General features: G+C 33.1%; 1 protein-coding gene and 1 long non-coding RNA gene across 2 annotated transcripts in view; one reads left to right on the plus strand and one right to left on the minus strand.

The window, feature by feature from the left end:
- Positions 1-25,167, minus strand: part of LOC143910004 (uncharacterized) — an 805,996-nt gene that overhangs the window by 497,186 nt on the left and 283,643 nt on the right. The gene's annotated exons all lie outside the window — the stretch shown is intronic.
- Grx1 (Glutaredoxin 1) lies at positions 248-4,008 on the plus strand. The gene is made up of 3 exons (XM_077446899.1): positions 248-482; positions 3,562-3,666; positions 3,741-4,008. Exons 1-3 carry the CDS (start codon positions 333-335, stop codon positions 3,834-3,836), a joined length of 351 nt encoding a protein of 116 aa, XP_077303025.1. The 5' UTR covers positions 248-332; the 3' UTR covers positions 3,837-4,008.

Here is a 25,167-nt window from a genome sequence, read left to right on the forward strand (position 1 = left end):
CGACGGATTCGACTTAGGACCGAGGTTCAGGAACGTATCTCCGTCGTAAGTCGAGGAATACCTGTATTTGAAACGGAGTCGTGCAGTGCTGTTAGTATGAACAGACCTTTACCCGGCTTCGCTCGGTATACGAAACGAGCAAGTGCACGACGACCCTAAGCGAGCACAACGAATAATGCCTTGAATTAGCAAATATGTAAATGCGAATTGGAGAACCGGTTTACAATAATTCTTGTACGTAGTCTCCAGTAGGTAGTCGGCGTAGGTCGCGTTTGGACCAAAAGCACACGAGTGACGTTTGAGTGAAATTGCGCAATATATTGCACAGTAGTATGGGTACTACAGTGTCGTACTTGAAAAGTCTGACTGTGCCCGCCACGATCGTTCGCGCCGAGATGGAAGCCGTCAACTCGATGATCGCCAGCGACAAAGTCGTCATCTTCTCGAAGACCTACTGCCCCTACTGCACCATGGCCAAAGAGGTCCCCCACCCCCCCAACACCCCACACCCCCCATCCTCTCTTGGAGGTTATGTTCGCGTGCTATCGTTGTTTTTAATCGTACCGGCTTATACATAGTTATTTATAGACATGGGCACCGTTTACACTAGCCATATCTACACCGATATTTCCATATTGCAACCTGTGGTTGCAATATGGAAAATTTCATACATATCGGTGTAGATATCGCTAGTGTTAACGGTGCCATGAGATGCGATACTGTCATCTGTCAAACTCATCGGTGCCGCCATTTTTATTTGTTTCAGTCGTAACACTTCAGATGATCAACATTGCCTGTTTTTTTTTTTCATACGCCAGCAGTATAGTTCAATGATTCCGATTTACCGGATTTATTCCCGTGCTAATCTTTAATATCCAGACATGGATATTTGTGACAAGTCGATAGTTTCCTATCAGAGTTTGTCAATTTATCTGATTTCATTGTTGATACGGTTCCTCCCAGAGAGATGTAATAAGAATAGAGGGGCTCTTACGAATAAATAATTGTTGTCAATTTTATGCGGTACGTCTCTATAAATACGCTACATCGCACAGAATACAATCGGATCAATTTCCTTATAAAAATGTATCCCATGTTTTTAATTGTGTGTTTTTGAATGTATTGTCCAATTTTTACCGATGCACTCGCCCATCTTGCGAGTAATATAAACAAACAGACAAGTTTTTATCGGACATACGTCGAGCACCAAGCGTCAAATACGACTGATGCTAAAATTATTTAGATCTGTCCGTGGACAGAATGTCACTTGACAACAAAAGAACACCTAAAGCCACTTCTATTAATATTACATTTCTCTGGTTCCTCCATCCAATTGGCAAAAACCATCCTACCTGCTATGTCACAAATATCTGAATTTGATTTATGTACAATATGTAAAAATTTATGCACAAGTCTAAATCCATAGATGTCTCTGTTGATTAATTAATTAATTAATTAATTGTTTATTTCTTGATCTTCAGCCTCACGAAATACAGTGATTTATGTAATAAAAAAATGCTGCAATGTTTGTAATTAATTGTCTAGAAAGGCGCATTGGGGATTACTGGTATATATGTATGTAAAATAAAATAAAATATTGGGGCTGTGAAAATTGCGGTTCGTTGCCCAGTTTTACACACCCGCCACATATGAGTAATTTAAAACAATATTTTTTGTCACCGGGTGACCTAAAATTGAACGAGCCCTGATGTATTATGAATCATTAAAATGAATGCAGTTTTAGGGCGAAAACACACTGAGTGGTACGTGTTTTTTTTTTAGATACTTTTAACCGTTTTGAGTGCTGACGTCTTTTCTGTTGAAAGCCCGCCTGCTGAAAATTTCGCCAACATTTCCCGCTAGAATTATTTAGAATAGAATAGAAGGCAGGTATAAAAATTGTGGCTAATCCCAACAAACCCTAGATCACTACCGCCGAAGATTTCGAGTTTTGTAAAGGTGTGTTTAGACTCTCTAATATATCTTGCAACAATATAAAATAAACAAAACAAGTCTATTAATTAATGTATTTTTCCCAAACTAATTCCATCTTCTTCATTGTTGTTAAAATGTATTGCACACAATCTAAATGCCAAGCCACAGTCTAAAATACTCAGCAGTTAAAGATTTCCATCGAGAAATTCTGCTATGGTTATAAATTCAGAAATTCCGGTGTAAACCAGTCTTTGTAAACATTGACATGGATTACACAACCCATGTTCAATGCATTTTTTTTTTCAATGCTACCTGGAAAGGCTTAGCGGCTATTATTCCTGTTTATTTTTTACATACTCAAAACACAACGCCAATCGGCGTTGATCAGCATCAAAGGGTTAAACATGCGAAAAAAACGTAGCGCCCCTAGCCTATATATATGGTATACAGTCCCAAAAATCACCCCCTGGAATGTTTTCGGTGATATTTTATCATTGCTTGACAGTGATCGATAACGGTGAATCCCATATTTGAATAAATGCAGGAAAAACTTGTCGGTTGCATATGGATATGCATTATGCATACACATGCAACCTCCCAAACATATGCATTCTGCATGTGCAAGTGCACCTGAATTCGGTTTGGGGAACACCCACTGTCTACAGTCACAGCGGGAAGCCAAGAACACGTGACGTCCCATACCATTCAGTGTGTTTATGAATCATCTAAGGGCCGGGCCGCACCGCTCAACTCGCGAAAAATTTGTTTGAGGGCGACCAGACCAATGCATGCAGGTGGATGGGACATGCCACACCCGTCAACTTGTTTTTCGCACATATTTTCATACATTTTTTCGTGTCGCGCAACAAGTCGGCCGACAAAGTTGCACGGTGCGGCCCGGCCCTAATAGTAGCAGCCTCGCTTGAATGTGTATTTTATTAAGTAATCATTTTAAATGCATTTAGCCAGAATTATAGCTCGTTGGTTGCGTTAATGCTAACCACAGAGAGGTTCTCGGGTTCCCCACTTAAGAGAATTTATTCGGAAGTATTTCTGTAGTGCTGGTGGTCAGATTTGGATATTTGTGACAAGTCGATGTTAATTTTGTACTTGGTTATGTACAGTGTGGTTTTTTTTATTAGAACAGTGATGTGCGGTTGTTCTTGTGCGATATTCATGAACAACCGTCTCGTTCTCCGACGAAAGGGTCTCTTGGACTGTATTCGTCGGGGGGGGGGGGGGGGGGGTGGTGGCCTCATGTTGAGGGCTTTAAGGGTCAAATTCCCTGACCTTTAAAGCGGACTTAGAAAAAAGTCGATCGTTTCCTATTCAAAAGTTTTAAATCAATACATAGTAATAGTCATCAAGGGGGGATAATTTTATAAAAATGTAACTAAACTGTTTTTTAAATTTACATACGAGTTTAATGCAATATGAATAATTTATATATCAATATGAGTTTTATATATGAAATGATATTCAGTAAGCGATTGCAACAATTCTTTGGATAGTTGTTATCGATTTGGTATTGAATTGTATAAATAAATAATGGAGGGGGTCGTAGGTTATCTAGCTGTAGCTTTTTCAAATGTGAGATTTTTACGAATGTTTTATTTTTGATTGTAGGTGTTCAATAGGCTGAAACAAAAGTTCACTCTTTACGAGTTGGATCAGAGGAGCGACGGGCCCGAGATTCAAAACACGCTCGGTGACATCACCGGGGCTAAATCTGTGAGTTGAATCGCTTACGTAGTCGAATGCAGGGCAAATTAGGGGATGCTCACTATATTTTTTTATATTTTAAGGTTCCGCGTGTGTTTGTCAACGGAAAGTTTGTCGGCGGAGGCACTGACGTTCAAAGGATGGAAAAAGACGGCAGTCTTTTAGCACTATTGGCATAGATCTATTACGCAATGAGGATGAATTCACAAATTTTTTTATAATTTTTATTTGAAAGTCTATGTATTTAATATATTATATGTACTTTTTATTTTATTTTAATCTCTAATCAAGTGCAGATGTTTTTTTTATTGTTGATGTTTTTTACACAATAAATATACATTATTTCTATTAATGCGTTATTTTATTATATGGTTGTTCGACCAATCAAACTCTACTTATTGGATGTGTTTCGACTATTTTAACATCGGACATGTCAATTTTTGATGGTTAAAATATTCGCGGTGAAGGGTATAAGCTCCCGCTATAATTAACCTTCCATGTGTCAGGCATAGGAAATAGAATACTCCTTCTTTTAGGAAATAGAATACTCATTTTACCATTGGTATTGTGACGTGGGAACATACGAGAGTATCCACAGTCTAAGTGGATTTGTGGGGTGAACAATGGAGACCCCCGGACTAGGTTAACGGGACTCAGTAAGTACTAGGGATTCCAAATCCGAAAATTCGAATACTTTTATACGGACTTATTTTTTTTATTTTCAATCTACAGTACATTTAGTTCTATTTGATGTTACAGAAAATGATTCTGTTAAAATTTTAATAATATCTTGAACTTCTTAAAACTACAAATAAATAATTTAAAGGTACTATTCGATATTCGAATAATTGGGATCCCTAGTAAGTACCCGAACAAAGGATACGCTGGAGTTCTTACAGACCTGGGCGAGTTCGTGTGTAAACAATAGACTCGCCAAGGTAGACTCTTACGCGCCTAGACTAGCGTTTCCCAACCTTTTTTGACTCGTGTACCACTTGGTAGTACATAACGCTAAATTGTACCACCATATAAAAATGATTGTTTTTCATGAAATTTAAACAATAAATTATAATATGCTCAAATTTTAATATATTTATCTACTATCTTGTCTAATTCTAATCATATGTACTTTCAATTTTATCTGCAACATTAAAGATTATTTATAGAACAGTTCTCAAGTGTAAAATTCAAGTTATTTATTTATTGAAGCGTGAACGCGGTAAATTTAAAAATGCACTCCAAAATCCATGCCGGATCTGAGGAAAACGTATCGATTGCCAGATTTTCTATCATCAACTGTACATATTGACATCGACGATGACTAATTAAGATAATGTTTATTTATTACTAGTTGTTTTACCCGGCTTCGCTCAGTATTTTTTAATTTTAATTTAATTGAATTTATTATTTTAAAATAATAACAACAATAAAATGACCAGTGTGACCTGACAGGTTGCCCCAAAGCGTCACACCGGTCTTACAAAAAAAAAAAGAAAAATATAAAGAAAATAACAAAGAAAAAGCAATAAAAATTCCAATCATTCATCTCATTCAAATAGTCTCGTATTGAATCTCAAGATACTAACCAGTTCATCAACATGACAGTTGAACAGGTCAAAATGCTCATCAATCACATTAAGGAACCGGATAGCTTCCACCAGTGACGAGTTCTTGAAAGTGGACGTTCTTGCAAAGATAGGTTGAAAGAGTCGTCGATTACGCAGCGCTTTACCGGTCTCAGGAGCCCAAAACTTAAGCTCTGATAAAATCGAAGGATTGCCAACAACTCCATTTAAAACTCCAAAGAAGTATTTGGAAATGGCAACAATCCTTCTAAAAGCCAAATAATTAAAGCCCAAGGTACCTTGCAGAAACGCTGTGGGAAATAAATACGGATAATAGCCATACTTTTTCAAGTATAGGTATCGTATAAATTTCTTCTGGACTCTTTCTATCAATAGAGATAATTTAATTTCAGTAGGACTCCAAATTACAGACCCAAACTCCAATATGCTCCGGACAAGCGAACAATAAAGTAATACCATTATATTCAGATCTTGGAAGTAGTGAGAATTGCGCAGAACAAATCCAAGCATTTTGGTAGCCCTACAGCACATATCTGAAATATGAAGTCACTCCTAAACAGTATACTAAGATCAACAGTTGAGTCAGTTCGTGTTAATTGATAGTTCCGAAGACTATAATTTGTAATATAAACAACTTAAACATAGCGAATCTAATAGGAAGTTCCCAAACAAAGATACAAACTTAAAAGTCTCTTTCGAAATTATATATTGGATATAAAAAATATTTTTATTTTTATGATTGTATATCATTCATTATTGCATGACCGCCATTGCTGATTTTTTTTCGCGTACCACCAACCATCAACCACGTACCACCAAGTGGTACGCGTACCACAGGTTGGCAAACGTTGGCCTAGACAATGGACACAATTAACGGATCGGGGAAGCTGTGCTGTGCAACTCGTCTTTTTAAGGAGGTACGCACGGTAGATCAGATATTCTGGAATGAGCGTCGTTTCGGTGTGGATCTCCCGAGTCTTTGAATAAATGCTGTGAAGTGACTTTGGCCTTTCATTTGGATCGTGAACCCACCCATACGCTACAATATGTTATATGTATACGAAACAGTATGAATAATATTCATACTGTTTCCTATTCAATATTTATTGAATATTGATCCATTGGTATCTATTTTGATTAAAGCGAACAGCAAGATTCATCCACACCGTCGTGTCTCAATAAACCTGAAACGATCGAATGAATTGGGCTCGTTTTCCGTTATCTGGCATCGTGCGAGTCCTGCGAATGTTTCCAGTCATTCTAAAGTTTCCGGGTGGAAAATTTGAAAATTTTTATCGTCCATTTTAACAATTTAACAGATAAAAGACATTGAAACGTTTTTATTTAATATTTAAGTGGCATCGAAACGAAAAAAATCAGTCATAACTGCATTTTAACTACGCCGAGCATGTGCGCCAGTGAAAAGCATCGCATATTCATAACCAGAGAAAAATTTGCACCACCGATCCAAGCTTATTATGTTGTATCCCGCGCGGAGCCGGGCTTTTTCGCTGCCCACCTCTCTATATCGCTTATCGTTGGGGAAATTTATTTATGTGTACAAATTTGTATCGGATCTCCCTCCGGCTTGGCCATAACAACTTACGCCGCTCACGTCTGCCAATAATTCATACGAAAATAAATATCGGTGAAGGGAGAGGGGGAAGGCCACTGGGTTTGACCGTTTGAGAAGCTTCGCGTGTTTTGGCCGCAAGGAGCGTTTTCCCATTTGCCGGAGTGAGATACTATTATCGCCGGTGCGATGGCTGAAGATAGGTGCACAATATTATGAAAAAGGTAGTCCCCGGAGTGCCCTTGCTGCGGGATAGGGAAGATCCTCGATAGGGACCTCTCGTGAGCACAAAAGGTGTGATGTAGTGGCCTAGCGAGGGGTGGGAAAGGGTCGGAGTCCTTCAGGACGTCTCCCCCCATCCTCTTCGTCGTTCCCCACATCATTCCGCAAATAATAATGCGCTTCTTCAAAAAATAATCGGCTATTAAGTCGACAGGCCACTCTCTCCAGTTCCCTTTAGTTACAGAATAATATGCTCGTATTAATTTTAGCTTAAGGAAAATTTATGCCAGACGACTTACTTTCACTGGTTTATTACTATACGCGTATAAAGTTTGTATGTTCATTATGCAAACAAACTTTTTTCAATTTAAAACTATCAAAGGTCAATGGGCAAATAGTATGGAAGAAAAACCCACGGCGGACAGAAATGAAATTGTGAGGATATATAGATAAATTTCTCTAATTTATCATGGTAAGGGTCGCTTTCTTGTGGGTTGTGGGAATATTGAAAAACGAGCGAAAAAATATTGCAACGAGCGAGACGCGACCCTATACCTGCGTGTGAGAGAGAGGGAGCGAACGTATACCTGCCGGGTACGTACATCAACATCACGCGGGACGTACATCAACTCGCCAAAACCCTTTACTTACTAAAGTTTTGTAAGCGTCGAAGGGTAGCTACCCGTGGAGAAGAAACCAAAACAAACCCGGAAGAAAAAAAATCTGAGTATGGCTGCTTTAGTAGCTATTTAACAGAACGACAACTTATATTTAATAGTAGTATTCGATTTTTTGAATAAATATATTTTTGGTTCAAACTTTGTTCTCCCATGGATTCTAAATAAAATAACCATATATAATGTTAAGTGAATTTATACTCTTTCATTTTATATCATTTTAATTCATGTCCGCGACCGGGTCGGATTGCGCCCAATGACCTTTGTATATTATTTTGTGTTCGTAGACGGATTTTGGAACGGATCATTTGTTACTAACCTCTTCTTAGTTCTTTCAAGAGTTTTTTTTCATATTGTCATCCGCCATAGCAACGCTTGTAATATTGTATAATACAATATATCTCGAGTACCATGCAATAGCATACCAAATATATTGGCTCTAAATTGAAAACTGTAGATTTCCATAGCTGGAGTTAAGGGCTGAAGACAACCCTCTAACATTATACTCATCATTACACCATCATTATGACTCCTTCATTGTCACATGATGTGTAATTAATATAATAATAAAACGACTAACCATTAGAGATATGTCACAACCTAATTTTATAAGTAATACCATTGATTTGTGACACACCTAATTTAATGAATAGCACTATTGATTTGTACCACACCTCACGCACTGACTAACCGAAATTGTACAACACGTGTCTTCAACACATTCATTGTTTTAAAGAAGAATATATAAACCATTCCTGTTACAATTAAGTTAGACTGTAATCAGCTCTTGTACTGAATAATATAATAAATTATTATTTTTATTCAAAACAATTTAAATTCTGCAATTCCTTCGGCAAACAAACAAACCAACATCTTTACATACATACATACATACATACATATGTAGTAGAAGATTATTCTTTAGGATTTAGGATTCAGATCAAATGCGGTACACTAACTTGTAAACCATATTACAATTATTCATTGGACAATTAAAACTTTTTTATCGACCTTATTTTAAAAATAATGTTTTACATAGAGGTAGGTTTATATTTAATTTATTTATTGCGATTTTAAGATAATTCCGCACTTGAAAATAAGGGGACAGAAGAATTCGAAAAAAATTGTTTTTTTTTTAAATTTTAGCCCCAACTCTTCATTCGTGTTACTACAACAGATTTGCCCCCCCTCAAGAAAAAATCGTAGTCTGAAACTGTGATATTATTTTTTCACATGTGTATATTACATATTCGAGCCACGTGCCCCGAAATTGTCTTTTAAATATTTGGCAACCTATACTTAATTGAAGGGGGGGGGGGATAGTTATTTTTTTAAATAAATGTATTTCAGAAGAAACTTCCCTGCGAAAAATATAAATTAAGTATGATTCATATATAATAAACGATTTTCTTCTGAAACATATTTATTAAAAAAATCCTCCCTCTTGAATAAAATAAGATTAGCCCCCCCCTTAAAAAAATCGGAAAAAAAGATTGTGAAATTAAATTGTACCCTTTTCCTATCCAACATCACGAACCCTCTGATATTTATCAAAAAAATATATTAAAAAAAAATACCCCATAGTGGTCAATGGTCCATTTATACCTAGTTTGAGAGCAGGCGAAGTATTCGATAGATTTCATGTTATGTTTATGGGCGCCAAAGCGTACTATTCTTGTCTCGACGCTTAAGAAAATCGTTAACTTTTATTTTTATTTTTTTTTATTCTTCCAACATTCTTTCTTCTTCTTTGTTTCTTCACTCCTCTTTTCTCTTTTTGTCTTATCGGAGGATTTCTTTATCGTCGACGTTAATACGCTTCTATTGTTCGGATTTTCAGTACGCCTTAGGAGGAGATATGCGTCAAAAGCGACGGCTTCCAGGATTCAAACGCGAGGGAGCATTTGGAAATTCGAACACGTGCAATAAATATGTGTGTACTTATGTCTAGTGGTGAAATTGCTCACGTGTCATCCCAATACGTTCGGAAGTGAGCCGAAGCGGAAAATGGCGGTAGTTCCCGATTTTTTTTTCTTTACGACTGCATCATCCCTTCAACTCGGGAAATTCGTCTCTTTTCGTCAAATAAAACCGGAAAATTTCTACCCGAATCTTTCCCCACCCTTGCCTTTTACTTTTCCGCACTTCCTTATTCCGGAGACCCTCATAATGGTTCGTCTCCAATTTCGGCCATATTGATTTTCGTCTACCTCTCCTTTCTTTATATATTTTGTTCTATTATCATTACAATCAGTGTAATTTTGAACGAATCATTATTACGTACATATAAGTGTCAAGCATTGTATCATTAGTGTGATAAAAAAAACTCAACTCTGAGTCATTAAATAAATTAAAAATGTTAATTTGAATTTGGTTTCGTAATTTGGCTTAAGACACGAATCATAATTAATTTAAGATCAAGGAATGAATTATATGAATCAAGAAAAATAAAGACAATATCAGTGTTAGCTGGTTAATAATTTAAAATGCTTTTGATTTGGTCTTTAAATGCTTTTTATTATTACTAAATTATGTTCGCAATACATCTTATATTACAATCTAATATATAATTTCGAAAGAGACTTTGTATATATGTAACTATCGTTGGTTCGTAGATTCCGAACGTTAAATTTAATAAAACAAAAACAAATGAATATTCAAACAAATTTGAATAAAAAAAACTATTCAAATAAATTTTTTACTAAGATATTGACCATTTTTAAACGGTTTATATTACAAATACCGAGCAAAGCCGGGTGAAATCACTAGTATGCTTATAATTATCGCTGTTCGACAAATGACGACTTTTTTTTTGGTTCAGAGACGAGATATGACTTTTCTTATAGATCTATGCCCAGTGAACACGAATCTGGTAATAAAAAATGTTGATTGGCTCGAGATTCGGAGATAGATGTGTTTTTTAAATCGCGCGATTTTTCTATATCTTGGTGTTGTTCGGTCGATGTCTCAAAATCTGTCAATTTCGTGTTCAAAATGAATATTGGAATCTATAGTCGGATATTTTATCTTTCATTTGTAGTAATTTTCAGCTTTCAAATCCTAGTTGTTCAAAAAGTAGTCGTCCAGTTCAAATCTATGTTAAATTTTTTTTCGTTCGATTCGTTTATTTTATCGAGGTAAGCCAGTTATCAATAGAACTTTTGTTATTAATCCACAAGAATAGTTTGATTTTTCTAAGTAGAATTTAATTTAATTCTCATACAAAGACAATTTAATATATTATCCCTATTAATTAAATTCAGATTCCTGTAAATTCTGTATTCCCGAGTAAATACTAGTACAAGCTTTTAGCTCGCAATTTTACCGATTTAAAATTCAGCACACTCCCAATTAACCCTTTTAAACGAAAACAAAAAATAGTTTGGCCAGAATACTATCCCAATAAATATGTTTCAATAGAAAATACTCAATATAAAATAGTATTAACAGTGGGAAACAATCCCAAGTGAAAATACGTACTTTTGACTTTTGATTTGAACTGGACGACTACTTAGAGAGATTTGAAAGCTGAAAAGTACTACAAATAAAAGATAAAATATCCGATTACAGATTCAAATATTCATTTTGAACAGGACATTTAGAATCGACGAAACAACACCAAGATATAGAAAAATCGCGCGATTTAAAAAACACATATCTCCGAATCTCGAGCCAATCAACATTTTTTATTACCAGTTTCGTGTTTACTGGGCATACATTTATAAGAAAAGTCATATCTCGTCTGAACCATTTTTCGTGTCGAAAAGTGTTATGGCCCCACTTTCCAAAGCGATCTCATTCTTTTTAACCGAAATTGTATTATTTATGATAATTTATATGATATGTATGTACATATGTATTAATTTTTTATTTTATGTATTTTTTATAGTAATATAAGATTTGGAACTACGCAAAAGAATGGCGATCTATTGATAATTGATAATAAATATCGTTACACGCGCCATAGATCGGCTGTGAATAGTGGAAAAGAATATTGGACATGCGAGCAGAGAGGAAACAAAAATATTTCAAAATGTTTTGGTCGTGGAATCACCACAAACAACAGACAAGAGTTTCAGGAAACAAAGGGTCATAAGTATCCACATGATGACTTAATGGATTCAAGGCGTACATTTCGAAAAATTCTAAAAAGAAAGGCAAAGGGTGCTGATTCTCCTACCACCATTATGCGAAATGTGAAAGCAAACGCAACTGATATTGAGAAGAAAATAATGCCCAAGAGAGACACCATGAAAAGATACATACAAAGGCAAAAGAAAAAAGCACATATGCCAGAGCAAACGAGGAACGAAACCAATTTTCCTGCTGAAATAGCTACCCGATCGAAAACCATGAACAGCAGTACTATTGGAACAAGAACATTGAAGCATTCTGGAAGGACCAACAATGAAGTCGATGGGTTGCATACTGTCGAAGCTCAATTTCCGTATTTGATCAAATTAGGAAAATTACTTCAAGGTCTCCTAGCTGAAATCAAAAAGGTAGTGGAAGAATCGAACTCTGGGACTATTGGTTTATAAGAAAGAGCCCGTAATGTCACAGATACATTAGACAGTTTTCTAAACTTATTTTGAGTTTTATTCATTTTAGTTCATTTTAGTCATTTCAAGTTAGTTCTCACTCTTTAATATTATTTTTATTATTTCATTAAAGTTTTGTATGTATGTATATGTTACAGTGAAATTATAATTACACTGATGTTTCAATGAATTCATATCCAATTAAGTATAATTACATTTTCACTACGGAAATTACATATTCATTGAAATTATAATTTTTGACAGTTGAATGATAGTGAAATACCAACTTATCAATATTTTATGGAATGCTTTTGTTTGACAGCTGTCAACTTTAAATTCTTATAAATTATGGATTTAAATATCACAATACTTTATTTTCATTTTGAGTTCACTTATTTAAAATCTTTTTATCTTTGAAATCTATTTTCTATTTGGTTATTTTATGAGACACGATAAATACTCGCCTATTCATAACCTTTCATCATGTTTTTGACACACTTTCAGACGGTTTGAAACAAACATATGTATCTACGACGCTTTAAAAAATAAGAATAAATAGGCAGTGGGTGTTGGATAATTTTACTGTGGTAAAAGGGGTAATTATTTCAATATGTTCAAGAAGCACTGATATAAGGCGACTCATACAAGTATGTCTTATTCATTTTTGTTGTTATTATTATTATTGTTCATATATATATATATATATATATATATATATATATATATATATATATATATATATATATATATATATATATATATATATATATATATATATATATATATATATATATATATATATATATATATATATATATATATATGTATGTATATTTTAACTCTTTCCGCTCGGAATTTGTTTCAAGTTGAATTTTGTAAGGTTGAAACTATGTTAAAAAAAATTTGTTATTTTTTTAAAACCAAAAAAATAACAGTTTTTTCCAACTGGATAATTCGTTGAAAACTTTCGTGCCGGTAATATTTTTTTCTGTTTTTTTTTTATTTGATTGAATAAACATTAGAAAAACAAAAAAATTATAATTGACTAACAACACTTTTAACTTGGGCAGAAATATATATTAACTGTGAGATTTTGGTGTTTTTACTAAATATCTTTAAAAATGAAAAAAAATATATATATATATATATAAGATGTTGTACTGATGTATGTGTGGCTCAAAATGTTCTAAAGGTCTGCTCTAGACTCTAGAGCAGTAGTACTCAAGTGCGGCCACGGTGGCCGCATGCGGCCACTAGTGGATTTTACTGCGGCCACCAGCGACTTAATAGTAAATAATACTAATATTTAAAAAAAAAAAAATATATTTTAAAAACTACAAAAAAGTAACTTAACAATAATAGAAACCATGCTCATCATTGACAAACTAAAAAATATAGTGAAAAGCCTTGTGACCGAAGTTGAAAATGACAATTTTTCAATTTTATCATCTGTTAGTGATTTAATAGATAAGACGACAGACACAACTTCAAAATTAAAATTAAAACTTAAAATAATAGAGTGTCTTAAATCTCTGAATCTGGAACTTGATAAAAGGTTCGAAGAATTGAATTTTTTTAAAACTGTTTTTTTTGTATCTTCCTCTTTTATTTTAATGACAAATAAAAATTTAATAGTACTACAAAATAGATTAAAATCATTTTCAGTATTGAAATTAATTAACTGGGCTAACGTAAAATATGAATTATTAGAAATTAGTCATTATCATGTACTTAATAGCCATTTTAATAATATTTCGGTTCAAAAATTTTGGTCGGAAATATACGTTGACAATGAAACAAACCAATATAAAGATTTGGCAACAATTGCTTTATTAATATTGTCTATTTTTCCCACTACCGTATATTGCGAAAGATCATTCAGTGTAATGCACTTTATTAAAAACAAATTTAGAAACCAGCTGACAGACGCAAACTTAGAAGCAGCAATGCGGCTTGCATGGGAAGAAAAGAGTATTGAATAATTTCCATTTCCATTATTATTAAATAATTTTTTTTATTTTATTTATTTTTTATTTATTTTATATTTTTATTTTTTTTTATTTAAGATATTTGCAATCGACCTGTCGGTCATAATCAGATTTTATAACAAATTATTAAATAAATAGATACCAAAATGTTAAAATTTCTTTTATTTTATGAATAAATTGATCCACTTTTTTTGTAACTTTAATTTATTTGATTAAATTTGGTTCGGCCACCAGACATTTCCATGGGACCACTATTATCACCTGTGCGGCCACGGTAAAATTTCGCCTGAGAAACACTGCTCTAGAGCAATGGTACTCAAACTTTTTCAGTTGGCGGACCAGTATATATTTTTCAGTAATATTCACGGACCAGCATCATATTTTAAAATAAAAAGGTTACAAATGTATGTATGTATATGAGTGAAAACTTCTATTACAAATAAAAATAAAAATAATAGTTTTAATTAATGTAGATGAATAATGAAATGATAAAAAACTAATGAGTTACATATGTGAGATTGTTTGTTATTACATAACATATCCAGTCGTGGTTTTATCGATGACAATGTCCATTACCACACGAAATGGATCATGAATATCCACACTATTACGATGTTTTGCCTCAATTAAACTCATGGTTGAGAAAATACACCAGTCTCGCAAATGTAAGTTGATGCAAAGTGATTTCAGAGCAAGTTCATAAAGATTTGGCAATTCTGCTTTTAATTTGATCCAACAGGACGCAAGTGAAGTTGCGGTTTCAAAACATTTTTTTAACTCTTGATTTGTAGTCAGATCAATTAGTTTATCTTCCAAATTAATTGATATATCATTCCATTGCAAAAGTGGTGTCATCTGGTGGGAAATAGTAATCGAATCATTGTGATGAATTTGTAAAATGACAACTGATTACATCAAGCTAAGTCGTCATGTCATATTAAGCTCGTCTCCTCCATTGTGAATAATATTAGCCAAATTGTGAAACATGTCATATAATAGTAATCTATTGAAACACGAATCTTCCACTATTTTAGTTTTCGTTTCAACTTATCTGTATTGTATGTTATTGTAAAACATGTAAAACATGATATTTTCTTCCTTGGATGGAAGTATGTCATTCAAAATCAAAAAAATATTTTTCAAATAAGCTAACTTTCCTACCCAGTTTTGGAATATTTCTGACATTTTTGTTGGTTGTTGTTTTTGTTGTAGAAATATAGAGATCTCATCCCTGAGCTGAAATTACCGCTCGAGTTAGTAAGTCTAGATAAAAAAAAATATTAAGATAGAAAACCAATCCTCATGAACGTGATGAAATAAAAAACTGGCCAAATAAACACAACATAGCACGGAGAAAAAATCCGTAAAAAACAATATATTTTTGACTTTTAAAATCCGCTAGACAATTAATTATAAGTGTTTTAAAACAATCAAAAAAAACAATCAATAGAAACATCTGACTATTGATTCCAATACTCATTTTGAGCACAACAATACTAGATTTTGAGTTAAGACCGCAAAAGCCAAAAAACTGCGCATTTTTTTAAATACTCATATCTCGTAAATGATCACTAACCAACAGAAATCATATTCGAATTCAATGGGTCAAACTTAGTAAAGATTGGTTAGTCTCCGCTCTGGTATTTTTTTTTGTTGCTCAGTGTTATTATTACAAAAAAACATTTAAAAAATAACCAGCAATATAGATCAGTGGTTAGCGTATAGGTATAATCCCAACAACTGAGGGGTCATTGGTTCAATCCCTGGCAAGGCGTTGCTGATCAGACCTTGGATATGTATTTATTTCAATTTTGCCATAGTGACATTACAGAGTAGTTCCAAGTCGTCACTATGGCTAAACAAAAAAGTATACAATATGATAAAAAGAAAAAAAAACTTAACGAAAAACGAAATAAGCATAAATATAAAACAAATTATCAAAAATAAATAAATCATAGGACATGTTACGATCATAAAATAAATAATTCTTCAATCAGATCAGTATATTTTAGATTAAAACCTAACCTAACCTAACCTAACCTAAACAACAAAAATTATTATCATATTCGAATTCAGTGGGTCAAACTTAGTAAAGATTGGTTAGTCTCCGCTCTGGTAATTTTTTTTGTTGCTGAGTGTAATCAGCGCCCATATCTTGGCATAGTACCCAAAATAATCCCCAAACACCCCAAATAATAAGTTTTCAGGACTTATCTTTATATAATATATGATAATAATATATAATAGCCAGCAGCATAGCTCCGTCGTTAAGGTTCTGTTTAACACCGAGAGGCACCGGGTTCGATCCCACGAGCTGACCTCGACTGAAAAGAATTTTCTGAGTATATCTGTAGTGCTGCTGGTCCGACTTGGATATTTGTGACTCCAGGTCGATCGTTTCCTATCATAGTTTGCCAATTTTTCTGATTTCATTGTTGAAACGATTCCCGATTAAAATTGGCAAACACCCTTCCTACCTAATATGTGACCACTATTTGAGTATGATTAATATATACAATAAAATTTATGTACAATTCATAGATGTCTCGTTAATTTGCGAGTTTTCAGTGTCTCGTAATTCAGCGACTTGTATAATAAAAATGCTGCATTGTTTGTAATTGGCCAGGAAGGCGCATTGGGGTTTACCTGTAAGGCCTTTCTGGTAAACCCCAATATATGGGTTTACCAGGACCCCAATAAGAAAAATAATTGATTTTTTATTAAATTTATTTGATTTTGATTGAATGAATTAAATATTTGATTATTTAACTAATTAAATTAAATCCAACATAAAAATGATTTTTCATCACATGAATCATTAAAACTTTGTGATTGTATATATATATACATATGTACAATATTAAATCCTGATAAAAAATGTATACATGTATGCATATATTATCTCGCCGATTAGGTACTTCTGAAACATTTTTATTTTATCTTTATTATTTTAATGATGAGGTTTGAAAAAAATCGATAACTGTAAATTTTGTCACCATTGAAGTACATAGTTAGTCACTTGATAACGTTAAGTTAGACAAAAATTCGTTGTTGGTATTTTTAATCGACTACGTACATACATGTGTATGATAGTGTCGGAAAATACATATCTAAATTATATAAATATATACAGATTATATCAAATGAATGATATAATATCGAAATTCGTCTTTCGATTAAAGCAATCCAATCTACATATTAAAATTAAAATCTATAGTAATTCGCGCGATAAACAAACCGATAGAAATATTTAAAACAACCAATGAAATACGATTAAATATGATTCATCAGTTTCAAGCATGTTAAATATCGTATAATGATAATGCTTTCAATCTTAAAAACACTAGTTGATGAATCATCTTGAAATTTATAATAATAAATGTAATACACGACAGATTTTCAGTTGCGAAAGACGACTTTCTTTGTATAAAAAATATAGTATTTTTTTGTATTTAAAGTAAAGATAGATAGTTCACAAGGACAAGAAATTTGTTTCTTATTTAATTAATACTGAGCTACGTTATAACGTCAGTTGGTGACCAAATTATACATCCTCTAATTGAAATCTTTGCTTTTTGTATTCATAAGGTTCTGTATATTTTTGAACTCATGAAACCGAGTTAGTATATATGGGTGTATTATAAATTATATTTAGGGATTTATTTTGTATTATTTGGAGTTTTGAAAGGTTAGTATTCGAGGCGTTATTCCATACAGGTGAAGCATAGGTTAATAATGGTAATATGAGCGGGCGATATAATTTCGTTTTATTTTGAGTTGACAAAGAAGTATGGCGATTAAATATTTGGATATATTTTGACATTTAAATTTTTTTCTAGCCTCTTGATATTACAAAATGCTTATTTTATTTCCAATTGAAGCTTGTATTAACAACATTAATATTGACATGTTTTGAGATAAACGATATACATAAGTATCGAATTATAAATACAAGCAACTAGTTACACTTAACAATCACTAGTAACTAGTTAAAAACTAGTATCAGAAGCTACAGTTTAATAAAAAGTACTTTTTTGTATGTTTGTAGTTAGATAGTTTAATCACTAGTAACTACATAGATAGTTACATATTAGGCAATTACAAGTAATTATTTATATATTATGTAGGTAGTTCTACATATAATAGTTAGACAGTTCAATCGCAAGTGCCGTAATAAAGGTTTGGTAGTGATATACATTTGTATATAAATCACAGAACAGTTTGAGCGCATGTCTAAAGCCGTATATATTTATAGTTAACTAGTGTTGGGCCCGTTGATTTCAACGGGTGGTTTCTAAATGGAATTGAAACTCGAATAAAAATAAAGTTAAAGATATTGAATCGACTGGTTTTGGAAAGAAATTTATGCACGAATTAGAGATTACGAATTACGAATTACGAAGTGATTACGAATTACGTTTTGTGCATCGCCGACGCCCCGACGCCTTTGCCCCCAGCGCCCCCGATGCATCCGGCAACCCAGGCCGTCGCCCCCGGTGCCTCCGACGCTCCGGGGCCTTCGCCCCCGGCGCCTCCGACGCTCCGGGGCCTTCGCCCCCGGCGCCTCCGACGCTCCGGGGCCTTCGCCCCCGGCGCCGCCGATCCCTCCGGCGCCCCGGGGCCTTCGCCCCCGGCGCCGCCGATCCCTCCGGCGCCCCCAGCGCCCCCGATGCCTTCGGCACCTCGGGGCCTTCACCCCCAGTGCCACCGGCACCTCTGACGCCCCGGGACCTTCGCCCCCAGCCCCAAGGAATGAAAAAATGAAAAAAACTGAAAAATATGAAAAACAATGAAAAATATGAAAAATAAAAATGAAATAATAAAAATATGAAAAAAGTGAAGAATATAAAAAAGTGAATAAATTGAAAAAAACTGAAAAAAGCTGAAAAAAATGAAAAATATGAAAAAATGAAGAAAAAAAAAATTGTTTCCTCATACTGCTCCCGTTGTCCGTCACATACAAATATATATATATTTAGCGACACTCCGTTTTTATATATAGTATAGTATATTTAAAACAAAGATTATATAGGGGGGACCGAAAAGTAATCAAAATCTTTCGATGCGCTCTTTCGCAGTCAGTTTGTGTCGAGACACGGTCCAGTAAACCATTCCATTTTGTTATTATGTTGAATTTATTGTTTATGTTTAAAAAAATTTTCTACCCGAGGAAGGATGTTGAGACAAAAAAAAATGAAGAAGGGCACTTGCGTCATTTTATGCTGTTTATGTTATCAAGTAATGAAGGCAAGCGTAGCAGTGAAAAAAATCAGCGAAAATTACGGGGATATTCTGAGACTGAACAAGTGTCATCAGTGGTTTAAACAATTTTAAAATGGGAATAGGGACATCAAGGAGAATAGACGAACTCAAAAATTAGATGATGATATCCTGAAGTCGATGGCGGAATCAGATCTTTGGATTACTACTTTTTGAGATCGTTAGAACATTTATTACGACAGCAGGTAGGGATTTCCATCGAGAAATGGTTATAAATTCAGAAATTTATGTGTTAACCAGTCTTTATAAACATTGACACGGATTACACGACCCATGTTCAATGCAATTTTTTCAATGCTACCTGGAAAGGCTCAGCGGGTAGTATTCTTGTTTAGTTTTTACATACTCCAAAAATAGCGCCTATCGGCGCTATTTTTCAGCATTCAAAGGGTTAAGTATGTATATAAAATGGGAGATTAGACATATGTTTGCATTAGTGTTCGTGGGTGTTTTTGTTTGTGAGTCATTCACATAAATTCCACCGAGAGAATATCCGGGCCCCATACGGGATAATATCGGGACCCCAGTGCAATTTTGATGCAGGGGACCCTCAAAAAAATTTGACCCAACCTAGTATACATATTTATGAAATATATATCGTGTTTGAAAAGCTGTGCGTATTTAATATTGTATAAAATTGTGCGTATTTAAAAATATATAATTTATTTAAAATCGATTATAATTAACAAAAATATATTCGACATCATTTTATGTACAATATTTTCATTTACATATTCAAATTAGAGTGATATTTTGAAACTTATTATATGTATGTTAACTAGTAGTCTTAGTGCACAAATTTTTGCAGTCTATAAAAAGTGGACATAAATAAATTAATTAAGATGCTATCAATAATTGGTACATAAAATAATTAGTACATAAAATAATGAAATTCAAAATGGTATTAACATGAAAAATATTTTAAAAGTCAAGCAATCGTTCTAACAATAGCAACTCAATAAATGTACCGGCGAACGAAATAGAAAAATTCGGATGTGACCAACCCATGTCCTATGTGTTTGAGGAATATATGAAGGTCACAAAACAAAATTCGACATTGAACCGTATATACACATTTACACATACCGGCTATGAGAGCACACATTGAGCTCAAATGTAGGGAAACTTACACAAAACAAAAGTTCTACTTCCGGTATGTCTGTTAATCAAACACATATTATTGGTGACATATTGTATAAAATAGGAAGATTTTGGCCAATTTTTACCGGGAACCGTTTCAACAATGAAATCAGAGAAAATTGGAAAACTCTGATTCACAAATCCAGGTCTAACCAACAGCATAAAATTCATTTTTCACTCGAGGCCCGACCTTGGGATCGAACCCGGCACCTCACGACGCTAAGCAGAAGCTTAACAACCGAGCTATGCTGCTGGCGAATTGAACCTGTCTGCTCAAGAGAAACCAAGAGGAAAAGAAAAATCAACTAATAATGTAATTCTTACCGCGGAAGAACAATTTAAGTACCAAACTTTTTATAAAGTTGTTGATACCATAATAGGCAATATGACAAGAAGATATTTATTTAATTATTGAAAAATCAACAGACAACATATGTAGAAATGCATAAAAATAAAGAATAAATGTAACAAAATAACACCTGAGCACAATTATAGATTTTTATAAATTACATAAAATGGTACATAGAGACAAACAAATGAAAAAGAAAATAATTAAAACTAAAATATGACTAAATAGGACAGTGCATAACTAAACATAAAGTGATATAATATTGCATAAAGATTATATAATAGAAATAGAAATGGATCAATTAATCATGACTCTCCTGATGGCAGCCCTGAATTGATGCAACGAAATACCGAATAGATCAACGTCATTCAGCTCCCCGTTAAATATACGATAAACACGCTGAGGATAGTAATATTTTATTAGGAATTGGATTTGATAGGATTAAGTGAAAATAGTGCAATAGGGATCCTGAAACCAACCTTACCCAGTAAATCGGGACAATCAAGGACACCATTTCGGAGCTTTAAAAGGAATGTAGCATCAGTGAGACGCCTGACAGAAATATTGTTAATTAAAGAATAGGAATTTTAAAATATCAGGAACAGTAGTAGTATGGGCATAGATAGGAAAACGGTAGACTACAGATTCCAATATTCATTTTGAACAGGAAATTGATTATATTGATATACATACGTATATATATATATATATATATATATATATATATATATATATATATATATATATATATACATATTATAAAATAATATATTTTAGCTAATATTTCGACAGGGCCCTTCTGGATCTCGAACCCAGGTTCACATAAACACTTATACTTAAATAGATATTGATGTTGTTATGGAAACATAAACTGCGAACAGTATATTGTATACATGACTATTTATTCTGCGAACAGTATGTATGTTGTATACACGACAGCCGAGAAGGAAGTAATGAAGTTAAGGTGTACCAAGTGAATAGTATATTTATTTAAAAGGTAAAAGTATTTGAAATAAAGTGTACTCAGTGATAAGCTTATTGTAAAAAACTAAATGTATGTAAGCTTATTGTAAATCATATTAACAATTAGATGCAACATAACTTATTATTGAATACTTATCTCGCAGATAAAACCCAGTGAAGAGATATACTTTTAGCCGTGAAATGTCAAATCTGACATATTTGGCCAAAAATCAATATATATCGTGTATTACCCTACAAGAAGCTACACGCCAAATTTGAAATTTATATATACACATGAGAGTTAAAACTATAAATATTTATATATTAGAGATAACGAGAACCAATAGAGCAAATTTCATAATATATAGAGTGAATTATAGGCGTTTAAACAATTAAAATCTTATATCGCCATATCAAGGTGAACAGGTTGGAAGATACGGGACGAACGCTTAATAAACGTCAAGAAGATTTACTTTCCGCGTGTTTAAAACGCGTTGTATACGATATTTTATCTCCAACGTAATGGCAGACGATACATTAACGTGTATTGATGACCAAAATGAGCAATATGGCAAAGTATGAAAACGATCGGATTAGAGATAAAAATGACCACTGCAACGAAAGCCATGTGAACCCTAAAGGAGGTATGTAATAAAAACTATTAAAAATAAAGTTCAATTATAGTTTAATTATATTTTATACATTTTAAAATTATATTTTAATAATGCGCCCGATGATATTTCATCTCTACAAACCATATATGTATAACATTGTTTAGTTCGTTGTTGAAATCTTACATATGTTTGTCTTATTTTTACAAGGTTTTTCATTGGATATCAGACGCTTTGTGATGGACGTTTTTTTTATACAATCAATCAAAGTACACGCGTCATTACAGATTGCTCCAATGCGACGAGTGTACTATACACATCAAGAAATTATATACACATTTTCAATACACAATCATTACATAATATTCGAAACCATACATGAAATATACGGCCAGACATTTTTATATTACATACATTGTATATACGGCCGCAAGGACCATTGCATTAATTTTAACAATTAATTAAGTACAGAATTAATCCATTGAGACATCTATGGATTTTAGATTTTGTGCTTAATTATTACAATTTATACATAAATAAATACAGATGATTAATGAGACATCTATAGATTTAGATTTTGTGCATGATTTTTACAAATTATACACATAAGATTTTTTGTGACAACGGGAAAGGATTTATTTGCTAATTTGAGAAACCGTTTCAACAATGTTGAGATAAAATTGACAAACTCTGATAGAGAAACGATCGATTTGGAGTCACAAAACCCCCAAATCTAACCAGCAGTTTTGGCGGATCGAACCATTGATCACATTGGGCTAGACATATACGCTACCATTAAGGCAAACTGCTGGCTTTTGTGGAACCATATACACGTATTTGGAAAATTATATCGTCATTTGGCTACGCTCAACAGTAAACAGTTTCTTGAGTAGAGATTTGCCGGCAGGAAAAAACCCAGTTTATTCCCGGGAATAAACCGGGTTCGACACATTTTTGGATACTCGCATTGAGTCACGTTCAATAATATAATTAATCTAAACGTTTTCATGTAATGGCAGTACTGCAAACGTTTGGTTTGTGTTTGTGTCGGATGCTTCACGTAAATAACCTATTAGTTATTATCGTTTGTTCGAAATACGTGGCTTGCAAGTTGCAACTACGACGGTCTCGGAATTCTGAATATCTGAAATAGTTTTTTAAAAGTGTATTTTTTCATCCAAGGTAATAAATTTTTATCAATATCATTTGGTTTCATTCATTCAAAAATATTATTCTATTATTCATTCATATTTTCATATCATTATAAAACGGTACAACCAAAATCAACAGTTTGGAATCACTTTAAAAGAATTCAGCAAGAATCCGGAACAAGTAAGAGTTTGCAGCTGTATATATGTATAATACATAGATATTACGATACGAAATATAATTTTCCAAATGCTAAAAAAATGACAAATCACATATCTACGTGCGCTATATATTAAGAAAATAGAGAAATATTTTTATAAAAACTCTTATGTTTAAATTATTGTGAATTGTAAATAGGTTTCTGAGCTCATTTTACATACCTCTTATTAAGTTCACATGGTTTTCGTGAATAATATTCCGTTTGTTACAGACATTACTAACAAACTAACCAGTAGATTCTATGACAGAATCACTAATAACCATACTAACACACTTGTGAAGAGTCTCGGTGATTACAACAAAATGTCTATACCCTTCAGGTATAAACACAGATTACCTAAACACAATCTGCTTTAAGTCATTGACTTTAGAGAGTCTTTAATTAATATTATGTATTAGATGTATTATGAACATTTTAATGGATTGTAAATAGGTTTTTGAGCTCTTTTTCCTATTATGCTGTAGATTAACATTGGAATAATATAATACTATGATTACTAACCAAATTAAATTAAATTGTAAAATAGACAATGATCAGTAGATCAGTAGCTATTAAAATAGATATAAGGTGTATTGTGAACATAATTTTGTAATAATAAAAAGCATTTAAAAATCAAAAAACATGGTTTTCGTGTAAGTGGTATTTTTTTTTCTATTATGCTGTACATTAACATTAGAATAATATAGCACTATGATTACTAACAAAATTAAATTAAAATTGTAAAGTAGAAAATGATCAGTAGATCAGTAGCTATTAAATTAGATATAAGATGTATTGTGAACATAATTTAGTAATAATAAAAAGCATTAAAGAAAAAAAAATTAATGTGACCTTTCTTTATTTATTACCCATGCACCAAAATATGTTGTATTGTTTTGGTCATGCTCAATTTAAAAAAAAAAATACAGTTTTATGTAAAAAAACTACAATTTTCCCAAAGTTTCCGTTTTTTTCCCAAAGTTCCTGGTTTTTTCCCGTTCGTTCAAAATTCCTATTATCTCTACACACAGCACGAGACACATTTTTACTAACCTCTTTTTAGTTCTTACAAGGCTCTTTTTTTAGTTTTAATTCGCCTTTTGGTATGACACTATTTCTTACATTCTTTCTATCGCACACTGGTCGAAATTGACAATCTATGTGTGCAAAAGTCCAAAACGAAGTATGTAGATGTGTAGTATGTATCCCAATAATTGTTGTATTTCTCAGTA

Source organism: Arctopsyche grandis, chromosome 3 (assembly GCF_051622035.1).
Source record: "Arctopsyche grandis isolate Sample6627 chromosome 3, ASM5162203v2, whole genome shotgun sequence".
Classification (NCBI taxonomy): domain Eukaryota; kingdom Metazoa; phylum Arthropoda; class Insecta; order Trichoptera; family Hydropsychidae; genus Arctopsyche; species Arctopsyche grandis.

What these genes read in the sequence shown, in the direction of transcription:
- Grx1 (XM_077446899.1), top strand. Translation starts at nt 333, where the DNA reads ATGGGTACTACAGTGTCGTACTTGAAAAGTCTGACTGTGCCCGCCACG. An exon ending in ACTGCACCATGGCCAAAGAG is followed by an intron (nt 483 to 3,561) that starts GTCCCCCACCCC and finishes TTTTGATTGTAG; the next exon opens with GTGTTCAATAGGCTGAAACA. An exon ending in ACATCACCGGGGCTAAATCT is followed by an intron (nt 3,667 to 3,740) that starts GTGAGTTGAATC and finishes TTATATTTTAAG; the next exon opens with GTTCCGCGTGTGTTTGTCAA.